The following is a 21730-nucleotide window of genomic DNA, read 5'->3' as shown; positions in this document are numbered from 1 at the left end:
GGAATTGTAAGAGGATGTGCGTGAGAGAAGACATCAGTGTCTAGACAATTATACACGTCTGGTGGAATGTAAGCAGGAAGAATTTAAAACAATACATGCTTATGATCTGGTAATGATCAACCTTAGTGGAACTCCTTTGTGTCTTCAGTCATGGGGGAAAAATCCAGAAAAGATGCATTGGAATAGCAGTAGAAAAGGGAGATTCAAGGAAGGGAGATTCAAGAATTGGGAAACAAGAAAAAAGAGTATAGGGTGGTTGGTGTATCCTTTTCTAAAAGCCACAATGGCAATGGACAAATCAAGAGAAAATGCGCCTTTTTTCCCTTAAAGACACAGTAATATAAAATATAACAGAAACTTCCTTCCTTCCTTCCTTCCTTCCTTCCTTCCTTCCTTCCTTCCTTCCTTCCTTCCTTCCTTCCTTCCTTCTTTCTTTCTTTCTTTCTTTCCTTCCCTCTCTCTCTCTCTCTCTCTCTCTCTCTCTCTCACACACACACACACACACACACACACACACACGCAAACATACATATCCCCCTTTAAGTTGTTTCATACAAAGGAGCAGGGCTTATAGTTTGATAATGAGACATCTATAAGAAAGCAATCAGAGGCTATCAAGGAGATGGCATCTGCTGAACTTGTGGAAGAGATGTTCTTTTGCTTCATTTGGGACTCCCTTCCATTGCTGTTCAGAGGACCTCAGATAAAATGGGAATCATTGGCATTTTCAGCTTAAAGGAATACAGTCCTTGGTTTACAACAGTTTGCTTAGTGGCCACTCAAAGTTACAACGGTACTGAAAAAGTGGCACGACCATTTTTCACACGACGTTGCAGCATCCCCCCCCCCAGTCACACGATCAAAATTTAGACCCGTGTCAACTGACTCATATTTACGGTGGCTGCAGTCTCCTGGAGTCCCCCTTTGGTGGTCTTCTGACAACGGGGAAAGCCAGATTCACTTAACAACCATGTCACTAACACCTTCAGTGATTCACTTAACAACTATGGCAAGAAAAGTCGTAAAATGGGGCAAATTTTACCTCACAGATGTCTCACTTAGCAACAGAAATGTGGGGCTCAGTTATGGTCGTACGTCAAGGATTCCCTCGATTGGGGAAAGAACAGAAGGCGCTGTGAGGTAGTTGGGAAAGTATGTCATTTGTCATCTTCCCAAATGCTTCCTTAGCCCTGGATTGGCCTAATGTGATGTCTTGGGGACTTGCTTTGATCTTCAGACAGGGCCTGCCCTAAGGGCAATCCCCCACAAGGGAGGTGAAGCTGCTGCTACTGAATCCACTTTTAAAAATTCCAATTTGGATTGCAGGCATTTTGTCCCTGGGCCAAGTTGTGATTAGTTCAGCCACCTCATGCCTTCACGTTCCCTTCACACATTCTTCCTCTTTCTTTCCCACCCATGTTGTTGCTTTGAAGGTGTCAGGATCAAAGGCCTGTGCCTTCATTCCTGCCTTTGAAGATATATTCATGGAATGTTTCTAAAAAGGAGGAACTGAGGCAACGTCTTCACTGTAGGACCACAATCAAGTCCAAATTTTTGGTTGCTCAGCGAGACATTTGTTAAGAGGGCTTCGCCCCATTTTACGATCTTCGTGTCACAGTTGTTACATGAACCGCTGCAATTCTTAAGTTAGTCACACGGTTCCCCATTGACAGTGCTTGTCGGAAGGTCGCAAAAGGGGATCACACCACCCCAGGACACTCCCACCGTCATAAATATGAGTCATTTGCCAAGTGTCTGAATTGCAATCACATGACCATAGGGATGCTGTAACTGTCGTACAGGTGAAAAATTGTTGTAAGTCACATTTTTCAGGGCTGTTGACACTTCAAACGGTCACTAAATATACTGTTGTAAGTTGAGGACTACCGGCATTCTTTAAAGCTCTGTAGTTTTATTCCAGCGAGACTTGTGTTGCAATGAAAGATTTAAGGAGAAAAATGAGGAAAGAAAGATTTGCGGTGCTATGGGTGAGGACTCAGGGAAGCTTTACCCAACTTGAACAGAAACAGTAGTGTTTCCTGATAGGTATAGATCCAGGGTAGGCAACCTTGGGTCTTTTATGACTCATGGACTTCAACTCCCAGAATTCCTGAGCCAGCCATGCTGAGGAGAAAGGGAGAGTTGCCAAGCTGAGCCATGCTGGCTCAGGAATTCTGGGAGTTGAAGTCCACGAGTCATAAAAGAGCCAAGGTTGCCTACCCCTGGTATAGATGTTCAGTGGAGCTATGAGCTTCTAGAGAGGATGGGAAAACATGGAGGGAAAAAACATGAATTTGCCCTACAGACTGGATGTTCCTAATTCACTTATCAGGATGTTTGAAGTTCCTAGAAAACTTAGATTACATTAGAAAGATAAGCAAAGTTCACTCAAGATGATCCATGCAGATAAGAACTTACTGTTTCCTGAAGAGAAAACATTTTGATTGGAGGCTGCTAAAAGCCAGGCAGAGGAACTGAAGCAGTTAATCCAGGGGTCTTCAAACTTGGCCCTTTTATGATTTGTGGACTTCAACTCCCAGAATTCCTCAGCCAGCGTGCCTGGCTGAGGAATTCTGGGAGTTGAAGTCCACAAGTCATAAAAGGGCCAAGTTTGAAGACCCCGGAGTTAATCCAAAATCAGAGGGTTTTCTTGGAATCTACTCAACGTGGATAGTTTGGGTCCGAATATTTCCCTCATTGTGAATCTGGTTTTCTTGTTCAAGAGGGCTGTTTGTTTATGGTTGCTTAGTTATGATTTTAACAATGGTATAGGTCAGTGGTTCTCAACCTTTTTAATGCCGCGACCCCCAACCGGTCGTAAGTTGAGGACTACTCAACTAGTGCAGCACCGTTTGCAGAATGGGATTTTTGGCAGACTCAGCAGGGCAGAGACAGCCTGGACTATTCCTATTGGCTTTGAAAGCCAATAGAATTAGACTCTATTCAAGAGAGTCTATTCTATTGGCTTTCAAAAGCCAATAGAATAAAAGGGAGTAGCACAGCTAAGGAAAAGGGGGGGAAAATGGCGGACTGCGTTGTTTGGCGACCTCCGTGAAATGGTCGTTCGACCCCAAATGGGGTCCCGACCCACAGGTTGAGAACCACTGGTATAGGTAGTCCTTGACTTAACAACAGTTCATTTAGTGACTGTTCGAAGTAACAACGGCACTGAAGTGACCGATGACCATTTTTCACACTTAACAACCGTTGCAGCATCCCCATGGCAACAAGATCAAAGTTCAGACGCTTGGCAACTGACTCATATTTACGACGGTCACAGTGTCCTGGAGTCACATGATCCCCTTTGGCGGCTTTGTGACAAGCAAAGTCAATGGGGGAATGCCAGATTCACTTAATAGCCGTGTTGCTTATTTAACAACGGCAGTGATTCACTGGACAACTATGGCAAGACAGGTTGCAAAATGGGGCACTTAACTGTCTCGCTTAGCCACAGAATTTTTGAGCCCAATTGTGGTTGTAAGTCAAGGACTACCTCTCTGTGCTTATATGTCAACCTTCAAAGTGGTGAGAATGCTGGTCTCATTCTGACACTTCAAGATCAGGAGACTTCCAACTTGGCCCTTTTATGACTTGTGGACTTCAATTCCCAGAATTCCTCAGCCAGGCACGTTGAAGTCCACAAGTCATAAAAGGGCCAAGTTTGAAGAGCCCTGCCTTTAATCTAATAAATAAAATGGAGGCTGGCTGAGGAATTCTGGGAGTTGAAGTCCACAAGTCATAAAAAGGCCAAGTTTGAAGACCCCTGGACTAGGGGCAGTGGTGGGATTCAAATAGGTGAACAACCGGTTCACAAGTCACAAAAGGGCCAAGTTTGAAGACCCCTGCCTTTAATCTAATAAATAAAATGGAGGCTGGCTGAGGAATTCTGGAAGTTGAAGTCCACAAGTCATAAAGGGGCCAAGTTTGAAGTCCCCTGTTCTAGATTAATCTGACTTAATCTATTAGCAAGTCCAAAGTTTGCTCCAAGTAGGCTTGAGGTAATCTGCACAGATAGAAAACCCGCTTCCAACTGTCGTAAGCTCATTCCTGAAGGTATTTTGGAATGTCAGCCTTACCTGAATTGAAACAGACCTGGAATGCTTTCAGATCCACCCATGAGCTTCACTGCACTGCTGTTTAGTTATGTTTGTCCAGCTAATTAACTAGGTCAGGATAAGACCTGGAAGATTTCTGGGACGGGTGTGTTGTGCTAACTCAGTGTGTTGGGCTACGTTTGATTCTTCAAGACGGTGTTCGTCAGTCCGTAAAGCGGAACCCGCAGCAGCGGGAATAACAGGAGGAAGGTGATGAGGATGGTGGTGGTGTTGTGTAAACACACAGCATTTTGCTTAGATTGTGGTCTAGTGCAGGGGTAGGCAACCTTGGCTCTTTTATGACTCGTGGACTTCAACTCCCAGAATTCCTGAGCCAGCCATGCTGAGGGGAAAGGGAGGGTTTCCAAGCTGAGCCATGCTGGCTCAGGAATTCTGGGAGTTGAAGTCCACCAGTCATAAAAGAGCCAGGGTTGCCTACCCCTGGTCTAGTTTATCTTGTGAGGCTACAAAATGGGTCCATTTAATAACCAGCTTAGACATGAACCCTACTTGATAATAATTCTGGACCGGTCACTCTTTCCCAATCCTCAAATGAGACAAAGTGGGTGGTTGGCTAGGAGATACAAGATCTGCCTGCTCTTGACCGCTAAGAGATTTTCTTAAGTGAGAAGTTGACTGAACAGCTGATTTTTCTCTGGAGCCATTCCTGGAGGAAAAACCCAGAGAGAATCAGAATAGAGCTGGAAGGGACCTTCAAGGTCTTCTAGTCCAACCCCCTGCTCAAGCAGGAGACCCTATACTATTTCAAACAAGTGACTGTCCAGTCTCTTCTTAAAAACCTCCCACAACTTCTATTCCAGTGTCAAAAACAGATCACGCCAGACAAATCTTATTGCATTCTTTGACCAAGTGACAACATTAGTGGACCAGAGGAATGCTGTGGATATAATTTACTTGGACTTCAGTAAGGCATTTGATAAAGTAGATCACAACTTACTACTTGATAAGATAGAAAAATGTGGGTAAAACAGCATCACCACCAGATGGATTTGTAGCTGGCTGACCGGCCGTACTCAGCGTGTGGTCCTCAATGGAACCGCATCTACATGGAGGGAAGTGTGTAGTGGGGTGACCCAGGGCTCTGTTCTGGGCCCAGTGCTCTTCAACATCTTCATCAACGATTTGGACGAGGAGATAGATGGGGAACTCATCAAATTTGCAGACGACACCAAGCTGGCAGGAATAGCCAACACTCCAGAAGACAGGCTTAAAATACAGAAGGATCTAACAAAATGAAATTCAGTGGTTAAAAAGGTAAGGTTCTACATTTAGGCAAGAAAAACCAAATATACAGGTATAGTATAGGTGGTACCTTGGTCAATAGTAGCAACTGTGAGAAGGATCTCGGAGTCCTAGTGGACAATCACTTAAATATGAGCCAGCCTGCTGCAGCTGCCAAAAAAGCCAACACAGTGCTAAGCTGCATTAACAGAGGGATAGAGTCAAGATCATGTGAAGTAGTATTTACAATGCCTTGGTAAGGCCACACTTGGAATACCGCATCCAGTTTTGGTCACCATGATGTAAAAAAGATGTTGAGACTCTAGAAACAGTGCAGAGAAGAGCAACAAAGATGATTAGGGGACTGGAGGCTAAAACATATGAGGAATGGTTGCTGGAATTGGGTATGTCTAGTTTAACAAAGAGAAGGACGAGGGGGGACAGGATAGCCATGTTCCAATATATCAGGGGCTGCCACAAAGAAGAGGGAGTCAAGCTGTTCTCCAAAGCACCTGAAGGCAGGACAAGAAGCAACAGATGGAAACTAAGCAAGAAGAGAAGCAACCTAGAATTAAGGAGAAACTTCCTGACAGTTAGAACAATTAACCAGTGGAACAACCTGCCTCCAGAAGCGGTGAATGCTCCAACACTGGAAGTTTTTAAGAAGAGACTGGACAGCCATTTGTCTGAAATGGTATAGGGTTTCTTGCCCGAGCAGAGGGTTGGACTAGATGACCTCCAAGGTACCTTCCAACTTTATTATTATTGTTGTTGTTGTGGTGGTGGTGGTGGTTGCTGTCACTGTTAGGAAGTTTTTCCTTAATTCCAGGTTGCTTCTCTCCTTAATTAGTTTGCATTCATTGTTTCCTGTCTTGCCTTCTGGTGCTTTGGAAAATAAATTGACCTCCTCCTCTTTGCGGCAGCCCCTCAAATACTGGCAGACTGCTATCATGTCCCCACTAGTCCTTCTTTTCTCTAGACTAGCCAGACCCAAATCCTGCAACCGTTCTTAATATATTTTAGTCTTCAGGCGTTTACTCATCTTAGTTGCTCTTCTTTGCACTTTTCCCAAAGCCGGAAACATCTTTTTTCTAATGTGGTGACCAAAAGTGGATGCAGTATTCCAGATGTGGATACCATTTCGATAACGCACTGTATATACCTCCTTGAGCTCTCCCAGTAAAGTTAGAAATAAACAAATATTCCTGGCATTATTATTTCTGTAGCCTGATTTCTCTATCCCCTTTCTTCTCTGTTTAGATTTTTGATCCCAATTGCCTTTCAGCAGACTAACCGGCCGGTTCCCGTCGTGTACTCCCTGAACACGGAGTTTCAGCTCTGCAATAATGAAAAAGTGTTTCTCATGGATCCGACTAAGACTGAGATGTCGATGGCCGAGATGGACTACAAGGGTGCTTTTTCCAAAGGTACGGTTTATATTTTACGATTTGGACGGGGTTCAGAGCGCTCCATGGGAAGGGCGAGAAAATATCGGGGAAGGTCACAGAAATGTTCTGTGGGAAAATATGCCGGACTGAATTGCAGAATAAGTGAGACAGCAGCTGATTGGACGGGCGTAACACTCTCCTTCCAGAAATCAATTTTTACAGCAAGGCAAACATCACGAAGGTGTGGCCTTTGGCTAATCCTGACATAATGGAGAAGTCAACAAGGCTGTTCCCCTTTAGTGGCATTTGAAAAGCCAAGGAAGGTAAACAGGATAGTTCTCTGGGTCCATTTAGTTCAGTGGTTCTCAACCTTTTTAATGCCGCGACCCCCAACCGGTCGTAAGTCGAGGACTACTCAACCGGTCGTAAGTCGAGGACTACTCAACTGGTGCAGCACCGTTTGCAGAATGGGACTTTTGGTGGGCTCAGCAGGGCAGAGACAGCCTGGACAATTCCTATTGGCTTTTGAAAGCCAATAGAATTTGACTCTATTCAAGAGAGTCTATTCTATTGGCTTTCAAAAGCCAATAGAATAAAAGGGAGTAGCACAGCTAAGGAAAAGGGGGAAAAAATGGCGGACTGCGTTGTTTGGCGACCCCCGTGAAATGGTCGTTGGACCCCAGATGGGGTCCCGACCCACAGGTTGAGAACCACTGGTTTAGTTCAACAAAAGCAGGGGTAGGCAACCTTGGCCCTTTTATGACTCGTGGACTTCAACTCCCAGAATTCCTGAGCCAGCCTGGCTCAGCTTGGAAACCTCTCCCTTTCCCCTCAGCATGGCTGGCTCAGGAATTCTGGGAGTTGATGTCCACAAGTCATAAAACAGCCAAGGTTGCCTACCCCTGAACAAAAGGTTAAGCATTTGTGATTATAAAAAATTAATAAATAAATATACATATACATATACATATACACAAGGTTGAAGACATACAGGTAGTCCTTGACTTATAACCACCACTGAGCCCAAAATTTCCATTGCTAAAGCAAGACAGCTGATCAGTAAGTTTTGCCCCCTTTTATGACCTTTTGGCCCCAGTTGTTAAGCAAATCACTGCAGTTATTAAGTGATTCGATGAGGTTGTTAAGCTTCCCCCATTGACTTTGCTTGTCGGAAGCCTGCTGGGAAGGTTACAAATGGTGATTACATGACTCCAGGACAGGGCAACTGTCATAAGTACATGCCAGTTGCCAAGCCTCTAAATTTTGATCACGTGACCAGGGAGATGCTGCAGCACTTGTAATTGTGAAAACCAGTCATAAGTCACTTTTTCTCAGGGCTGTGGTAACTTCAAATGATCACTAAATGAATGGTTGGTTGTAAGTCAAGGACTACCTGTATATAACTAGCAGACCACTGGGGTCATATAAAATCTGAATAGATTGCATGGGAAGGGTCTTGCAGCTTATATATAGTTGGCATTTTTAGAACATTGTGTCCTGTTCCTCTACAAAAATGAGAAACTTACAAGGAGATGTTAGAAGGATCCTACTGATATGAGGTTAATTTTATTAAACAATCTTCTTCTTCTTGTGCCATATCCGTTATCGGACGTTGGTGATCATGTTGGCGATCCTGTTTTTATCAGCAGCCGCACGAAAAAGTGCTGCTGAGTTTTGTCCCAACCAGTCCCTTTTATTTTGAAGCCACAATGTTCTTCTTCTGCCTGGACCTCGTTTGCCTTCAGTCTTTCCCTGGAGGATTAAATGGAGTATGCCGTATTTTTCTGGATGTCGCATCACATGTCCGAAATATTCTAACTTTCGTTTTTTAATTGTTTTGTTGATTTCCCTTGCCTTTCCCAGGCAGCTTATCACCTCCTCATTTCTAATCTTGTCAACCCAGCTTATACATAACAGCCGCCTGTAAATCCAATTATGGCTTTTTAAAATATTATTAAATTTGTATGCCACCCATCTCACTGAGTGGCTGGTTCTTGCTTAGTTTCTTGCTTAGCAGTCTATTTTTCAGGAAGACGTATAAGTAAACTTCCTGAAATGCACAAGGGCAATGTGTAATAGATGCTTAATATTGCAATATATGCATTTATGTAAATATAGGTATATATGTTAAATATATGCATATATATCCCATGAAGCAGGACAGGGTAATATATAAGCATACATGCTTATATATTAATGTATGCTTAATATATGTATATATGCATTATAAAGCAGGAGGAGGTCATATCTAAAATATGTCTGTATTAAATGTTGGGCTGTGATTATGGAAAGCTGCAGAGGGATGCTTCAGCCGAATTTTATCTCTGCCTCTTTCTTGCTTCAATAACTCATGAAGTGCCTGGGAAGTTAATTTGATATTGTCATAGAAATCCCAGAATTCCAAGCTGATGCCCAAGCTGGGCAAGGAGACGGGGATTGGTAAGGTGAAGTGGTCAGCTGGGAAAGTTTGGCATGGCACAGATTTGAGGCATCTTCTTGTTCTTCAGCATCTTCTATCATAATGCCAAGTTTCGAATTTAGGTCTCATCTTTATGCTGAGCAAGGCAGTCTTTTTCTTGCTAGCACAGGAAGGACTAGGTTCCCCATCTCTGGATATTTGTCCTTTCGATGTAGGAATTGCACAGTTACAGGAATTGGGTATATCTAGTTTAATGAAGAGAAGGACGAGGGGGGACATGATAGTGGTGTTCCAATATCTCAGGGGCTGCCCCAAAGAAGAGGGAGTCAAGCTATTCTCCAAAGCACCTCAAGGCAGGACAAGAATTAATGGATGGAAACTAGTCAAGGAGAGAAGCAGCCTAGAACTAAGGAGAAACTTCCTGACAGTGAGAACAATTAACCAGTGGAACAACCTGCCTCCAGAAGCAGTGAATGCTCCAACACTGGAAGTTTTAAGAAGAGACTGGACAGCCATTTGTCTGAAATGGTATAGGGCAGGGGTAGGCAACCTTGGCTCTTTATATACTCGTGGACTTAAACTCCCAGAATTCCTGAGCCAGCCATGCTGAGGGGAAAGGGAGTTTCCAAGCTGAGCCATGCTGGCTCAGGAATTCTGGGAATTAAAGTCCACGAGTCATAAAAGAGCCAAGGTTGCCTACCCCTGGTATAGGACCTCCTCCCTGAGGAAGGGGTTAGACTAGAAGACCTCCAAGGTCCCTTCCAACTCTATTATTCTGGTGGATATTTGTTGTATCTGCCTGATCGCAATGTATTTCTTTACTCAGGTCAAATCCTCTACGGCCGAGTGATGTGGAACCCCGAGCAAAACCTCAATTCTGCCTACAAATTGCAGCTGGAGAAAGTCTACCTCTGCACAGGGAAGGATGGCTACGTCCCGTTCTTCGACCCAACTGGCACAATATACAACGAAGGACCCCAGTATGGCTGCATCCAGCCTAGCAAGCACCTGAAGCACAGATTCCTGCTGCTGGTACATAGTACAACTCCTGTCTCCGTCAGATAGACTTTGGTTGGGGAGGGGGGGGGAATTTTGCAAATCTCAGAATTCCTGGCTTAGCGGACCAAAGAGAATTCGGTGAATTCCAGTTCTAACTGGATACCCTTTGTTTGAAAACGTTTGTTGAGTGTATCGGCATCCTGATGGCTTGTCCTCCTCCTCACCTTGTCATCAATTCTTTAAACTGCAGGACCGGAGTCAACCGGAAGTGACTGACAAATACTTCCACGATGTCCCTTTTGATGCCTATTTTGCATCTGAGTTGCCCGATTTCCACCAGGTCAGCAGCATGCCTGGAGTGGATGGCTTCATCATGAAAGTGGACGCCCTCTATAAGGTACGTGGCATACAAATTAATTCATGCATTAGAAACCACGACTGAAATCCTCACGATTGTTGAGGCAGGAGAACTGTAGAATGTGCTCATCTTCATCGCTGACATAAGGGGGAAAGACAAATAGTTGGGGCGTTGTCTCATGCTCGCATATTTATTGAATTAGGCAGGGTGATGAGGTGACTTCTCAGCTGAAGAGAATGGGGTTCGTCCTGTCTTGGAGGAGATGTTGACGTCCCTCTGAATAAGTTCACAGTTGGATGTGCTCATCTACTACAGCCAGTTTATTTTGGACTACATACTGCTTTTTCTCCAGCGTAGACTTCCTGGAAGCCATCTATAGACCTACTTCATTTATCGATTAACTTGTAGGCTTCTGCACAAATTTGTGGGCATGTCTTGCAATTTGTTCAAAATGTGCCATATTAACTGGAAGTGGCCATTTTGATGGTAGTGCAACTAAGTTTAGGTCAGTTGTTCCAGCTCTGTTAGAATTGTGGGCCCACTTTGAAGTGTTATTCTTTGAGTGGCTTATAGTTAGGAAACTTCGAGGTTTACGCCATATCTACCTCTAATTCCCTATCTTAAAATCTCTAATGTGAGGCAGGAGTCTTCAAACTTGGCCCTTTTATGACTTGTGGACTTCAATTCCCAGAATTCCTCAGCCAGGCATTCTGGGAGTTGAAGTCCACAAGTCATAAAAGGGCCAAGTTTGAAGACCCCTGCCCAAAGGTTTTAGGAATATAATCTCATATAAAGCTGTGGTCTTTTTGAGGTCCTGATTTCTTGTTTCTGCATTTGATGATTCTGTTCTTTTTTGTAAAAACTCCCTTGGGAATATGATTGGAGGATGATGCCTATAATATCCATAATATATATTCATAATTTATCCGGCTCAGGAGTGAGAACCACAACTGTGAAATTAGATTTGCACAGTAACAAAGAAGGTTTTAATCAAAAGAGTTGGCTTAATTCCCAAGCTCTTAAAATACTGCCGCCTCAATACCATCCAGCACTATATGAGCTGCAGATGCCACAGACTCGTGGTCTCCACTGTGGTGGCACATAGAGTGGAGGCCAGAAGCAGGGTCTTTCTTGCAGCAGCACCCGAAATGTGGCCTGAAAGGTGCTTTTTCAAAAGGCAACTGGATTTTGTTTTTTCCTTGAGAAAGAAAGAGGTTTCGTTTCTGATCCAAGAAGCTTCTTCAGTTCTGACCGATTGGTTTCGTTCTGCCAGAACTGAAGAAGCTTCTTGGATGAGGAGCGAAATGTCTTCAAGGAAAAACAAAGAAGGTCCAGTTGCCTTTTGAAAAAGCAAACTTCCTGACAGTTAGAACAATTAACCAATGCAACAACCTGCCTCCAGAAGCAATAAATGCTCCAACACTGGAAGTTTTTAAGAACAGACTGGACAGCCATTTGTCCGAAATGGTATAGGGTTTCCTGCTTGAGCAGGGGGTTGGACTCGATGACCTCCAAGGTCCCTTCCAACTTTATTATTATTATTATTATTATTATTATTATTATTATTATTATTATTATTGACTAACACTCCAAATGTGGAACTTTCTGAGCAAGTATAATCAGCTCCATGCAGTCTGGTTTTCAATGACAAGATGTTATTGTTTTTTCGTTGTTTTTTATTATTATTCGTCCATCCATCCATCTATCTATCTATCTATCTATCTATCTATTTGACTTATTTGCTGCCTATCTCACCTCATATAGTGCTCTAATTGCGTCCAGGAGAAATAGCAGTACAGGGCTTCCTTGACCTATGACCTCAATGGAGCCCAACATTTCTGTTGCTCAATGTGTCTTTTGTGAAGTGAATTTTGCCCCATTTTACGACCTTTCTTGCTACAGTTGTTCAGTGAATCACTGCAGTTGTCAAAGGTGGTAACACGGTTGTTAAGTGAATCTGGCTTTCCCATTGGCTTCCCTTCTTTGTTGTTGTTAGTTGTGAAGTCATGTCCGACTCATCGCGATCCCGTGGACAACATTCCTCCAGGCCTTCCTGTCCTCTGGCATCTTCTGGAATCCATTTAAGCTCACGCCTACTGCTTAAGTGACTCCATCCAGCCACCTCATTCTCTGTCCTCCCGTTTTTCTATTGCCCTCCATCTTTCCCAGCATTAGGCTCTTCTCCAGTGAGTCCTTCCTTCTCATTAGGTGGCCAAAGTACTTGAGTTTCAACTTCAGGATCTGGCCTTCTAAACAGCAGTCAGGGTTGATCTCTTCTAGGACTGACCGGTTGGATCGCCTTGCAGTCCAGGGGACTCGCATGAGTCTTCTCCAGCACCCCGAGACACTGGAACCATTGTAAATATGAGTCAGTTGCCAAGTATCTAAATTTTGATCACATGACCACGGGGACGCTGCCATGTCGTAAGTGTGAAAAATGGCCATTTTTTCAGTGCTGTTGTAACTTCGAACGGTCATTAAACAAACTGTTGTAAGTCAAGGACCACCTGTATATATTAAAACAGATATTGAAATCACATCTTCTAAACATTGCCTTTGTTCTGTCTTTTTTGGTCAGGTGGAAGCTGGGCACCAGTGGTATCTTCAAGTGATCTACGTCATTGGTCCCGAGATCATTGGGGCGCTCCGGATGCCACGTTCTGTGGTACATCATCCTCTGAAGCGCAGACGCCGAGATCTTGTCAACCACAAGGGTGTCCCCGTTCTGGACGACTCCTTGATCTACGACAACGAAGGAGATCAAATCAAGAACGGCACAAACATGAAGTTTCTCAGCCTGGAGCAGCAGGAGGCCATAACCGTCGCCTCTCTTTCTCAAACGGGAGCGTCCATCGGCAGTGGCTTTGCCGCCGTCCTGCTCCTCTTCCTGGTCCTTCTGTCCATCTGCTTCGTAACCAGGAAGTGTCGGAAGCATCGGAAGAAGAAGCAGAAAGCGGCCAAAGAAATTGCCGAGCAGTACCCTCTCAACCCTAAAGTTGAGGCAGCCAAGCGGTACGCCGAGACCCTGGAGAAGAACGTCAGTGGACATTACTGCACGGTGAAGAACCTCAACCTCCTCTGCGAAAACGAAGGCCCCTACAAGGCCAGGGGAACAAAGGTCAAGCAGATGAACTTGGAAGTGAAAGTTCATAACAATTTACACGATGGGACCGAAGTCTAACGGCCTGCACCTTACGGGGAAAGGGGAGAAATGTCTTTATATATATATATATATAAATTGTAAACAAAAAACAAAAAAAAAAGAGGGAGAGAGGAGAAACCTATAATTTTTTTTTTCTTAAAAAAATCCTCCCCCCTCCTCCATTCTGGTATTTTTATAGTCGTCTTGCGAGAAAAGGGAAGAAGAAAATCTTTGCGTTTTGTTTGCTTAAGCCAGAGGCCTCCAAGCTTGGCAAAATTTGTAGACTTCAACGCCCGGGGCTGGCTGAGGAATTCTAGGAGCTGAAGTCGTACCACGTTGGCCAGGTTGGAGCCCCCTGGCTTAAGCAGTGATCACGCAAGGGTATCTTTGCATGCTTCCACTCTACAAAGGAGCTACCTCAATGAAAGCAAAACCACCCAAGGAGAGGAAGGACCGAAACTCATCTCGTGAGCCACCTTGGAGGGCCACGCCACGCCCCCCCAATCTTGCTACGGTTCCCAGACCTGTTGGGCTGTTGAATTCTCGTTGCAGAAGTGGTGGAATCAGAAACAAGGATGCCTTGCGTGAGTCTACTTCGGAGGTAGAAGAAGCACAATAGGGAAATGATGTACGGGACACCAAGATAGATGCCTTTGTCAAGACCCTTTGTATTAATTTTCTTCGGTTGGAACACTTTCACACCAGCTTCTGCCATACTGGGTGGAAGGATGAAGAAATGGCTTCTCTTTGAAACACAAATGCCTTGAGGATAACAAGAGTCTCTGTCAGACTCATGTAATTTCGGTGAACCCACAGATCTATAGAAACAACTGTTGAGATAATACCAAAATGGGTTCTTCGTGTTCCTGGAGATATTTCACCACCATCCTTGCTAGGTAACATCATTAGCGCAACCAGTATTACTGTTGGATACTGGCTTGGTTTACTATTGGATGATAGCAATGGCAGCTCAAAAAAAAAAAAACAACCCCGTGATTGCAGGTAGTCCTCAACCTACGACCACAATAGAGCCCAAAATTTATGTTGTTAAGTGAGAAATTTGTTAAGTGAGATTTGCCCCATTTTACGACTTTTCTCCCCACATTTGTTAAGGGAATCCCTGCAGTCATTCGATTGGTAACATGGTTGTTAAGTGAATCTGGCTTCCCCCATTGACTTTGCTTGTCAGAAGGTTGCAAAAGGTAATCACGTGACTCCGGGACACGGCCACCGTCGTCAGTGTGAGTCAGTGGTCAAACATCCGAATGTCAATCAGGTGAACATGGGGATGCTACAGCGGTCTTGTGAAAAGTGGTCCTAAGTTTCCTTTTTTCAGTGCCCTTGTAATTTTGACTGGTCACTAAACGAATTGGGGTAAATCAAGGACTTCCTGCATCATCCCTGAATATTGAGTGATGCTTATGCATCACTAGTCATAGATGATCTGGTTCCTACAAAAGACATCTTTGCACGGACACCCAAATTTCCTGTAGAGCAGCTGAGCCCCCCAAACCTTTCCAAGTAGATCACTTGAGATCTCCTAAGTTCCCTAAAGCTTAAGAAATTCTTATACAAGGTCATACACAAAGGAGCAGAGCATGTGTGTTTCTTACAAACTAGGCAAAAATTAATTTGACGAAATTTCCCATGCCATGGATACTTCTTCAGCAAGATTTCTTGAAGAAGTTTTTATAACGTTCACTTTAGCTTCTTACCTCCAGCTGACAAACAGCCAACTCTTTCCGTTTGTTGAGCAGGAGTAGTTGATAATGAGAAATTCGTTGGTTGTAAGAAACTTTTTGTAGATCAATTTTCAAGGGCACACCTTAAATCTCTAAAGAGGCAGCCTAACATACGATGAAAATATTGGATGAATTGCGTGAAGTGGCTGAAAGAAATAAGAGAGCATTATTTTTCCCACGTTGTCCATTGTTGTTCCACCTTGTTTTGAAACGTCTGCTATAACAAATCCCTTTTTTGTCCCAAATGTGGGTTTTTAAAAATATTCCTTTATAAAATAGTCAGTACTTTGGAATTGAAAATCATCTGTGCCAAAATTGTTGCTAAACTTAGTTTATAATACTCCTTCTGTGTATCAGCATAATTTAATCCAGAAATCTAGTGCGGTATAGAACAGCAAGTAACTCACTTTCTACCTAGAAATCTAATTCAGTAGACTTCACAGACCAAGGGTCTTCAAACTTGGCCCCTTTTATGACTTGTGGACTTCAACTCCCAGAATTCCTCAGCCAGGCACGCGTGGCTGGGAGTTGGAAGTCCACAAGTCATAACAGGGCCACGTTTGAAGGCCCCTGTCATAAACCATGGCTGGCCCAGGAATTCTGGGAATTGAAGTCACAGATCTTCAAGTTGCAAAGATTGGACACTTGATTTAAGCCAGTTGGTCCAATCATTTTACATATTGTACGCCCTCCCGAATTTTGGTACCTCATACCAATTAGCTAAATGTTTGAATAATTCATAAGCTCCTAAATCTCAAAGCCAGATTAACCAAAGTACTTACCAAAGCTCGTTCAGGTTAAAATGAACCTTAATTTTGAAGGCATGCAGAGATACTTGTAAACCTGGTTCCACGTGTCAAAAGCAAGCTGATTACGCGCAATAAACTGCTTTTCCCTATAATTTAATGTCTCTCAAAGTGCTAGAATTTGCCTTCTGTTTACCAGAATGGTAAACAGTGAATTTGAATTTAGTAGGTGCCAAATGGGAGAAGGCAGCAGGAACTTTGCAATAATTGGATGGAAAACAACCGACTCGGCATCTACATCAGAACAAGATTAAGGTTCATTTGACTTGCTTTCTCACACGGGACACTAATGGTGGCTCTGAACTGCCCCATGCTGCTTGGATTCATGTTTATTAATGCAGGACACCATCCGAGAGAGAATCCTATTAAAACTCTTCCTGGTCCTATGTTGACATAACAAGCCATTGTGTCAGTGGTCTTCAAACTTGGGCCTTTTATGACTTGTGGACTTCAACTCCCAGAATTCCTCAGCCAGCGTGCCTGGCTGGGGAATTCTGGGAGTTGAAGTCCACAAGTTTTAAAGTAGCCACGTTTGAGGACCCCGTCCTAAAGGGATAGAACTTGAGTTGATCATTATCTGCTTCCTCGTTTCCTTTTATTTGCTGTGTTTAAGGTACGGTTTTCTGTCACAGATACCGCAAAAAGTTCTCTCTGACCCCTGTTGAGCCTATTATAGGCAGTCCTCGACTTACGACCACAATTGAGCCCAACATTTCCGTTGCTAAGTGAGACGTTGGTTAAGTGAATTTTGCCTCATTTTGCGACCTTTCTTGCCACAGTCGTTAAGTGAATCACTGCAGTTCCCAAGTTAGCGACACCGTTGTTAAGCAAATCTGGTTTTCCCCGTCGTCTTCGCTTGTCAGAAGGTTGCAAAAGGGGATCACATGATCCCAGGCCCCGGCAACCATCATATAGTCCTCTAAATGCGTCCAGGAGAAACAGCAATACAGGGCGTCCTTGACTTACAACCTCAGTTGAGCTCAAAATTTCTTTTTCTCAATGAGTCATTTGTTAAGTGAATTTTGCCCCATTTTACGACCTTTCTGGCTACAGTTGTTCAGTGAATCACTGCCGTTGTTAAGCTAGTAACACGATTGTTAAGTGAATCTGGCTTCCCCATTGACTTCCCTTTTTAGAAGGTTGCAAAAGGGGATCGCATGACCCAGAGACACTGCAACTGTCATAAATCGGAGTCAATTGCCAAGTGTCTGAATTTTGATCACACGACCATGGGGGGTGTGTGTGCCCCAACAATTGTTAAGTGTGAAAAAAGGGGGGCATGTCACTTTTTTCAGTAGTGTGTAACTTTGAAACGACAGTTGTAAGATGAGGACTGCCTGCACGGCCACAAAAAAAGTGCTGGTAATTAAGTAGAAGCAGGAATTTCTTCCCTACGGCCACTGAGTGTTAAAACAGACAACTAGAGCAGTGTTTCTCAACCTTGACCATTTTAAGGCATGTGGACTTCAACTCCCAGAATTCCACAGCCAGCAATGCTGGCTGTGAAATTCTGGGAGTTGAAGTCCACATGCCTTAAAATGGTCAAGGTTGAGAAACACTGAACTACAGTTTCTACTACTCCTGTTTTCCCCAAAATAAGACCGGGCCTTATATTAATTTTTGCTCCAAAAGACGCCTTAGGGCTTATTTTCCGGGTAGGTCTTATTTTCAGGGCAATACGGTACTAAATGCATCCATCCCGCTGACGAGCTTAACCGGGGCTTATTTTTGGAATGGGGCTTATATTAGGAGCGTCCTGAAAAATCATGCCAGGGCTTATTTTCTGGTTAGGTCTTATATTTTGGGGAAACACGATAGTAGAACAGACCTGGGCATTTTATGGCTCCCAAGCCACATCCGGACCTATGACTGTCCCTGTCTCTGTCTGGTTCACGTGGATTGCTTTCGTTTTGAAGGCAACTACTATTTTTTTTCCCCAATCTATATATGTGCGTGCGTGCATGCCTGCCTATGCACCTTCAGGATCCTATTGGTTTGTGAAGAAGAGTTCCAGTTTCTCACATGGCCTCTTGGAAAAATTAGTTGCCCATCTCTTTATGTAGGGCAGGGGTAGGCAACCTTGGCTCTTTTATGACTCGTGGATTTCAACTGCTGGCTCAGGAATTCTGGGAGTTGAAGTCCACGAGTCATAAAAGAGCCAAGGTTGCCCACCTCTTCATGTGGGATGTTCCTCCAGTTCAGAGGTTTTTGTTGGTCAGACCCAGCTTAACTTGAATAAGCATCCTTCTTCATTTTCACAGACTTTGTTGTAAGAGAGCACACAGAGAAGGATGTAGCTGTGGTGTGGTTGTAGGTGAGAATTAATTAGCTGGGGTGTGGGCCTTCCACAAAAATGAATTGGAAAACAATTGAACTTGTGGGAATCTTCACAGAAAGCCCCAAGCTTTCTGTGGCAGAGAAAGGAAAATCTGAGATAATGAATCCCAAACCAGTGTTTCCTACAGAATATGAAAATTTACACTGGTTTGTGTTTGTAGAGTGCTGTTGTTCAGCTCAGGGAATCAAGACGCCCTTGAGATATATGAGAATAACCCCTTCAGGTGGCAGAGCTCAGTGGGTGGGTATCAAACATTAAATGCCTAAATTTGGCTCTAGACAATCCAAACGCTGGTGGGACCAGCTTTGGGGAGACCTTGCTTCTCCACCAAACTCATGGATGATCCTGACCAAGTCACATTCCCTCCGCGGAAGTTTTCTGAGGTTAGGAGATGGCACTGCAGTCTCCATGGTAAATATGACAGGATGAAAATACAACCTACACAGGCATTGCTGTCATTCTGGACCATTATTTGTGCCAAAATATTCCCCCCAAAGGCCAACGTGCTCCATAAGTGAGGTTTGGCCTGGTCATTGGGAAATGTTGAGCCTACCCTGAAAGGTACCACATTAGTGTCACATATGTAGGTATTTGTAAAAATAAATAAAAATAAATAGGACAGTGTTGTAACAGCACGACATGAGCTGCTGTCTCCTATGCTTGCCTGGAGACATCTGTTTCTATTATAAATGTTACTACTGACATGGCAGACATGGCCTTCTCTGGATAGACTTAATTGTCCTCTTGTTTTTCATGGCACACTGTCCTTCCAGAAAGGTCTTCTGATGCCCTCAAAGTGACTTCATCTGGTGCTGTCAACCCTGTTTCCTCAAACCTCAAAATGTTCTGTATTTCAGAGCATCGGTTTACTTGTTATTTCCATGATGCCTTTTCTGTTCTTGTCTTTGCTAATAAACCAACTTTGGTTACTTTTTACCACAAGCTGCCTTCAATCTGAATTGTCTGCAAGATTTCTTTTTTTTTCTTTTTTCTTTTTTTCAAAAAGTAGTTCGAATGTTGAACCATGGTCCCCTTTCGCGTGAAGAAGCTTCTTGGATGAGAAGCGAAATATCTTCAAGGAAAAAACAAAATCCAGTTGCCTTTTGGGATTCCCTTTCTACACAATCCCAAGTCATGACTCAAGTTATCTTGAACATGGTTTAATCCAGATGGAGAGGGAAATGTGGGATAGCTTGCCTGCCCATTGACTATGATAAGAGAAGGGAATCTAAGTTGGTATGAGACTGTCTCCTGTCTTTTGGGAATACACGAAAGACAATCATGTTAAGACTCTAGTCTACACTTAATATTTGATGTAGAACATGTAAACAGGGTAATTTAGGACATTTATAGGCCAACTCACAGGGACTCTAAACAGCTTACAGGAAGTAAACCTCAAACATAAAACACAATACACCATATCTTCCCTGGTGACAATATTCAAACATGCCATTTGATGGGCTGAGTATCAACTTCAGATCTCCAGGTCTGCTGGCAGAAACAGGTCTTAAGATAAGATAATCTTTATTGTCATTTCTTTTTACTGTGGGCACAACGGTACACATCAAAAATGAAATTTAGTTGCCCACTCTCAAAGTGAAACACATACATGACACACACCTAAACATGCTATGTACAACATATGTATAACTCACACCCCTAACAAATATTAAATACTGTCCATCTTGAATATATAACGGAAGGAGGAAGCTTGGGCCTTTCAGAAGAGTATCAAGGTGGAGCACAGTCTTACCTCTGCAGGGATGATGTTCCACAGGGTGAAAGCCACCACAGAGAAGGCCCTTCTGGATCCTACTAGATAGACTTCCTTAATGGGGGGTAACCTGTAACATACCTTGCCTCCTGACTCTGCCAGGTTAAGAAATAGATGGTCCTTCAAATAACCTGGCTCTTAAGTCATGTAGGGCTTTAAAGATGACACCATGAATTGGACCTGGAATTAAATTGGTAACCAATGCAGGTAGGACAAGAGAGGGGATGTGCAAAACCATGTGGGCCATTGCAGTAGAACCCACTGAAGCTCTTGGATACTTTGCAAGGGCAGCCCCATGTAGAGCTCATTACAGTAATCAACACCTCACATTGATATGAGGTAGACTCTATCTCTTCATTTATTTGATCCATCTCATATAGTTGCCTGTGGGCCACTGTTCAAAGGGGTGGCATGATGAGTCTGCAATGCAAGGACAACTTGGGCTGGATTTTCTGAAACCCCTTTAGTGTTACATCGTTGGTTCTCAGTTTGATCTGACGACCCCCAAATCAACATTTTCAGTTACTCAAATGCAACTTTATTTTTTAAAGTTAAAAAAAAGTAAAAGAACTACAAGGCCAAAAATTGTTTTGCTAGTTTTTCCAGACACTTGAGTTTTACAGAACTCAAAGCATTTCCTGGAAGAATTAGGCTCTCAAGATGTTTGAAAGAAAATACAAAATTAACGCATATCAATCCTACAAAATTCTTTTGCTAGTTTTCCCGGGCACTTGAATTTTACAAAACTCGAAAGAATTTCCTGGAAGAATTAGGATCTCAAGATATTTGAAAGAAAACAGAAAACTGATGCATATCAATCCCACAATTTGTAGTATACAGATTAGCCTGTAACTCATGGACTTCCTTGTGGTCTCCCATCCAAACATTAACAACCACAGCCCTACCTAGCTTCCAAGCTCTTTCAAACCACCATGCCTGGGACAAAGACACCCTTTCCTTCCCCTTTCTCACAAAGACCCCCGGAACTGACTTGCCTCCAGAAGCTGTGGGTGCTCCAACACTGAAGGGTTTTAAGAAGAGATTGGGCAACCGTTTGTCTGAAATGGTATAGGGTTTCCTGCTTGAGCAGGGGGTTGGACTAGATGGCCTCCAAGGTCCCTTCCCGCTCTTCCGTTAAAACCCCAATCTTGCTTCTAAAGAGGAGGCAACCTGGTTGGTGGTCCTCCACAACTCTCCTTCCAGCAGACTCGGGAGAGAAAAGCCAGAAGGGCGCCCCCTATTGGTAGAGGTGACGTCCGGCTGGTCCGGGTCCGCTCTCCTCCTCTTCCTCCTCCTCCTCCTCTTCCTCCTCCTCCGCACCTCTGGGCAGGTGGAGCCAGCGGAGGGCGGGAGCGCGGCAACACTACTTCTCCCAGGCGCGGCGCCGGCGTAGCTACTCTTCTCCTTCGCAAGTTCACACTTCGGGCT

The 21730-nt window shown here is 43.8% G+C and overlaps 2 protein-coding genes across 3 annotated transcripts in view; both read left to right on the top strand.

Annotated features, from left to right (window-relative positions):
• FRAS1 (Fraser extracellular matrix complex subunit 1) overlaps positions 1-14732 on the top strand; it is a 416742-nt gene extending 402010 nt beyond the window's left edge. The window contains exons 70-73 of one of the 2 annotated variants that reach the window (XM_039318704.1): positions 6597-6763; positions 9970-10175; positions 10393-10539; positions 13079-14732. In XM_039318704.1, the coding sequence (XP_039174638.1) occupies positions 6597-6763; positions 9970-10175; positions 10393-10539; positions 13079-13681 (1123 nt within the window). In that variant the 3' untranslated portion in view covers positions 13682-14732. The remainder of the gene's footprint in view (positions 1-6596; positions 6764-9969; positions 10176-10392; positions 10540-13078) is intronic. The other variant, XM_039318705.1, reaches the window with a different exon arrangement.
• Positions 14733-21593: 6861 nt separating this feature from the next.
• Positions 21594-21730, top strand: part of ANXA3 (annexin A3) — a 38542-nt gene continuing 38405 nt past the window's right edge. The window contains exon 1 of the mRNA XM_039318718.1: positions 21594-21730. This exon is cut by the window's right edge and continues 10 nt beyond it. The gene's annotated coding sequence lies outside the window, so the exon portion shown is untranslated.

The sequence above is a fragment of the Crotalus tigris genome, unplaced genomic scaffold (assembly GCF_016545835.1).
Source record: "Crotalus tigris isolate CLP2741 ecotype Arizona unplaced genomic scaffold, ASM1654583v1 scf7180000021465.51407817327:1047546, whole genome shotgun sequence".
NCBI lineage: Eukaryota > Metazoa > Chordata > Lepidosauria > Squamata > Viperidae > Crotalus > Crotalus tigris.
The sequence above is the reverse complement of the archived record's forward strand: the minus strand, read 5'-3'. Positions and strand labels throughout refer to the sequence as shown.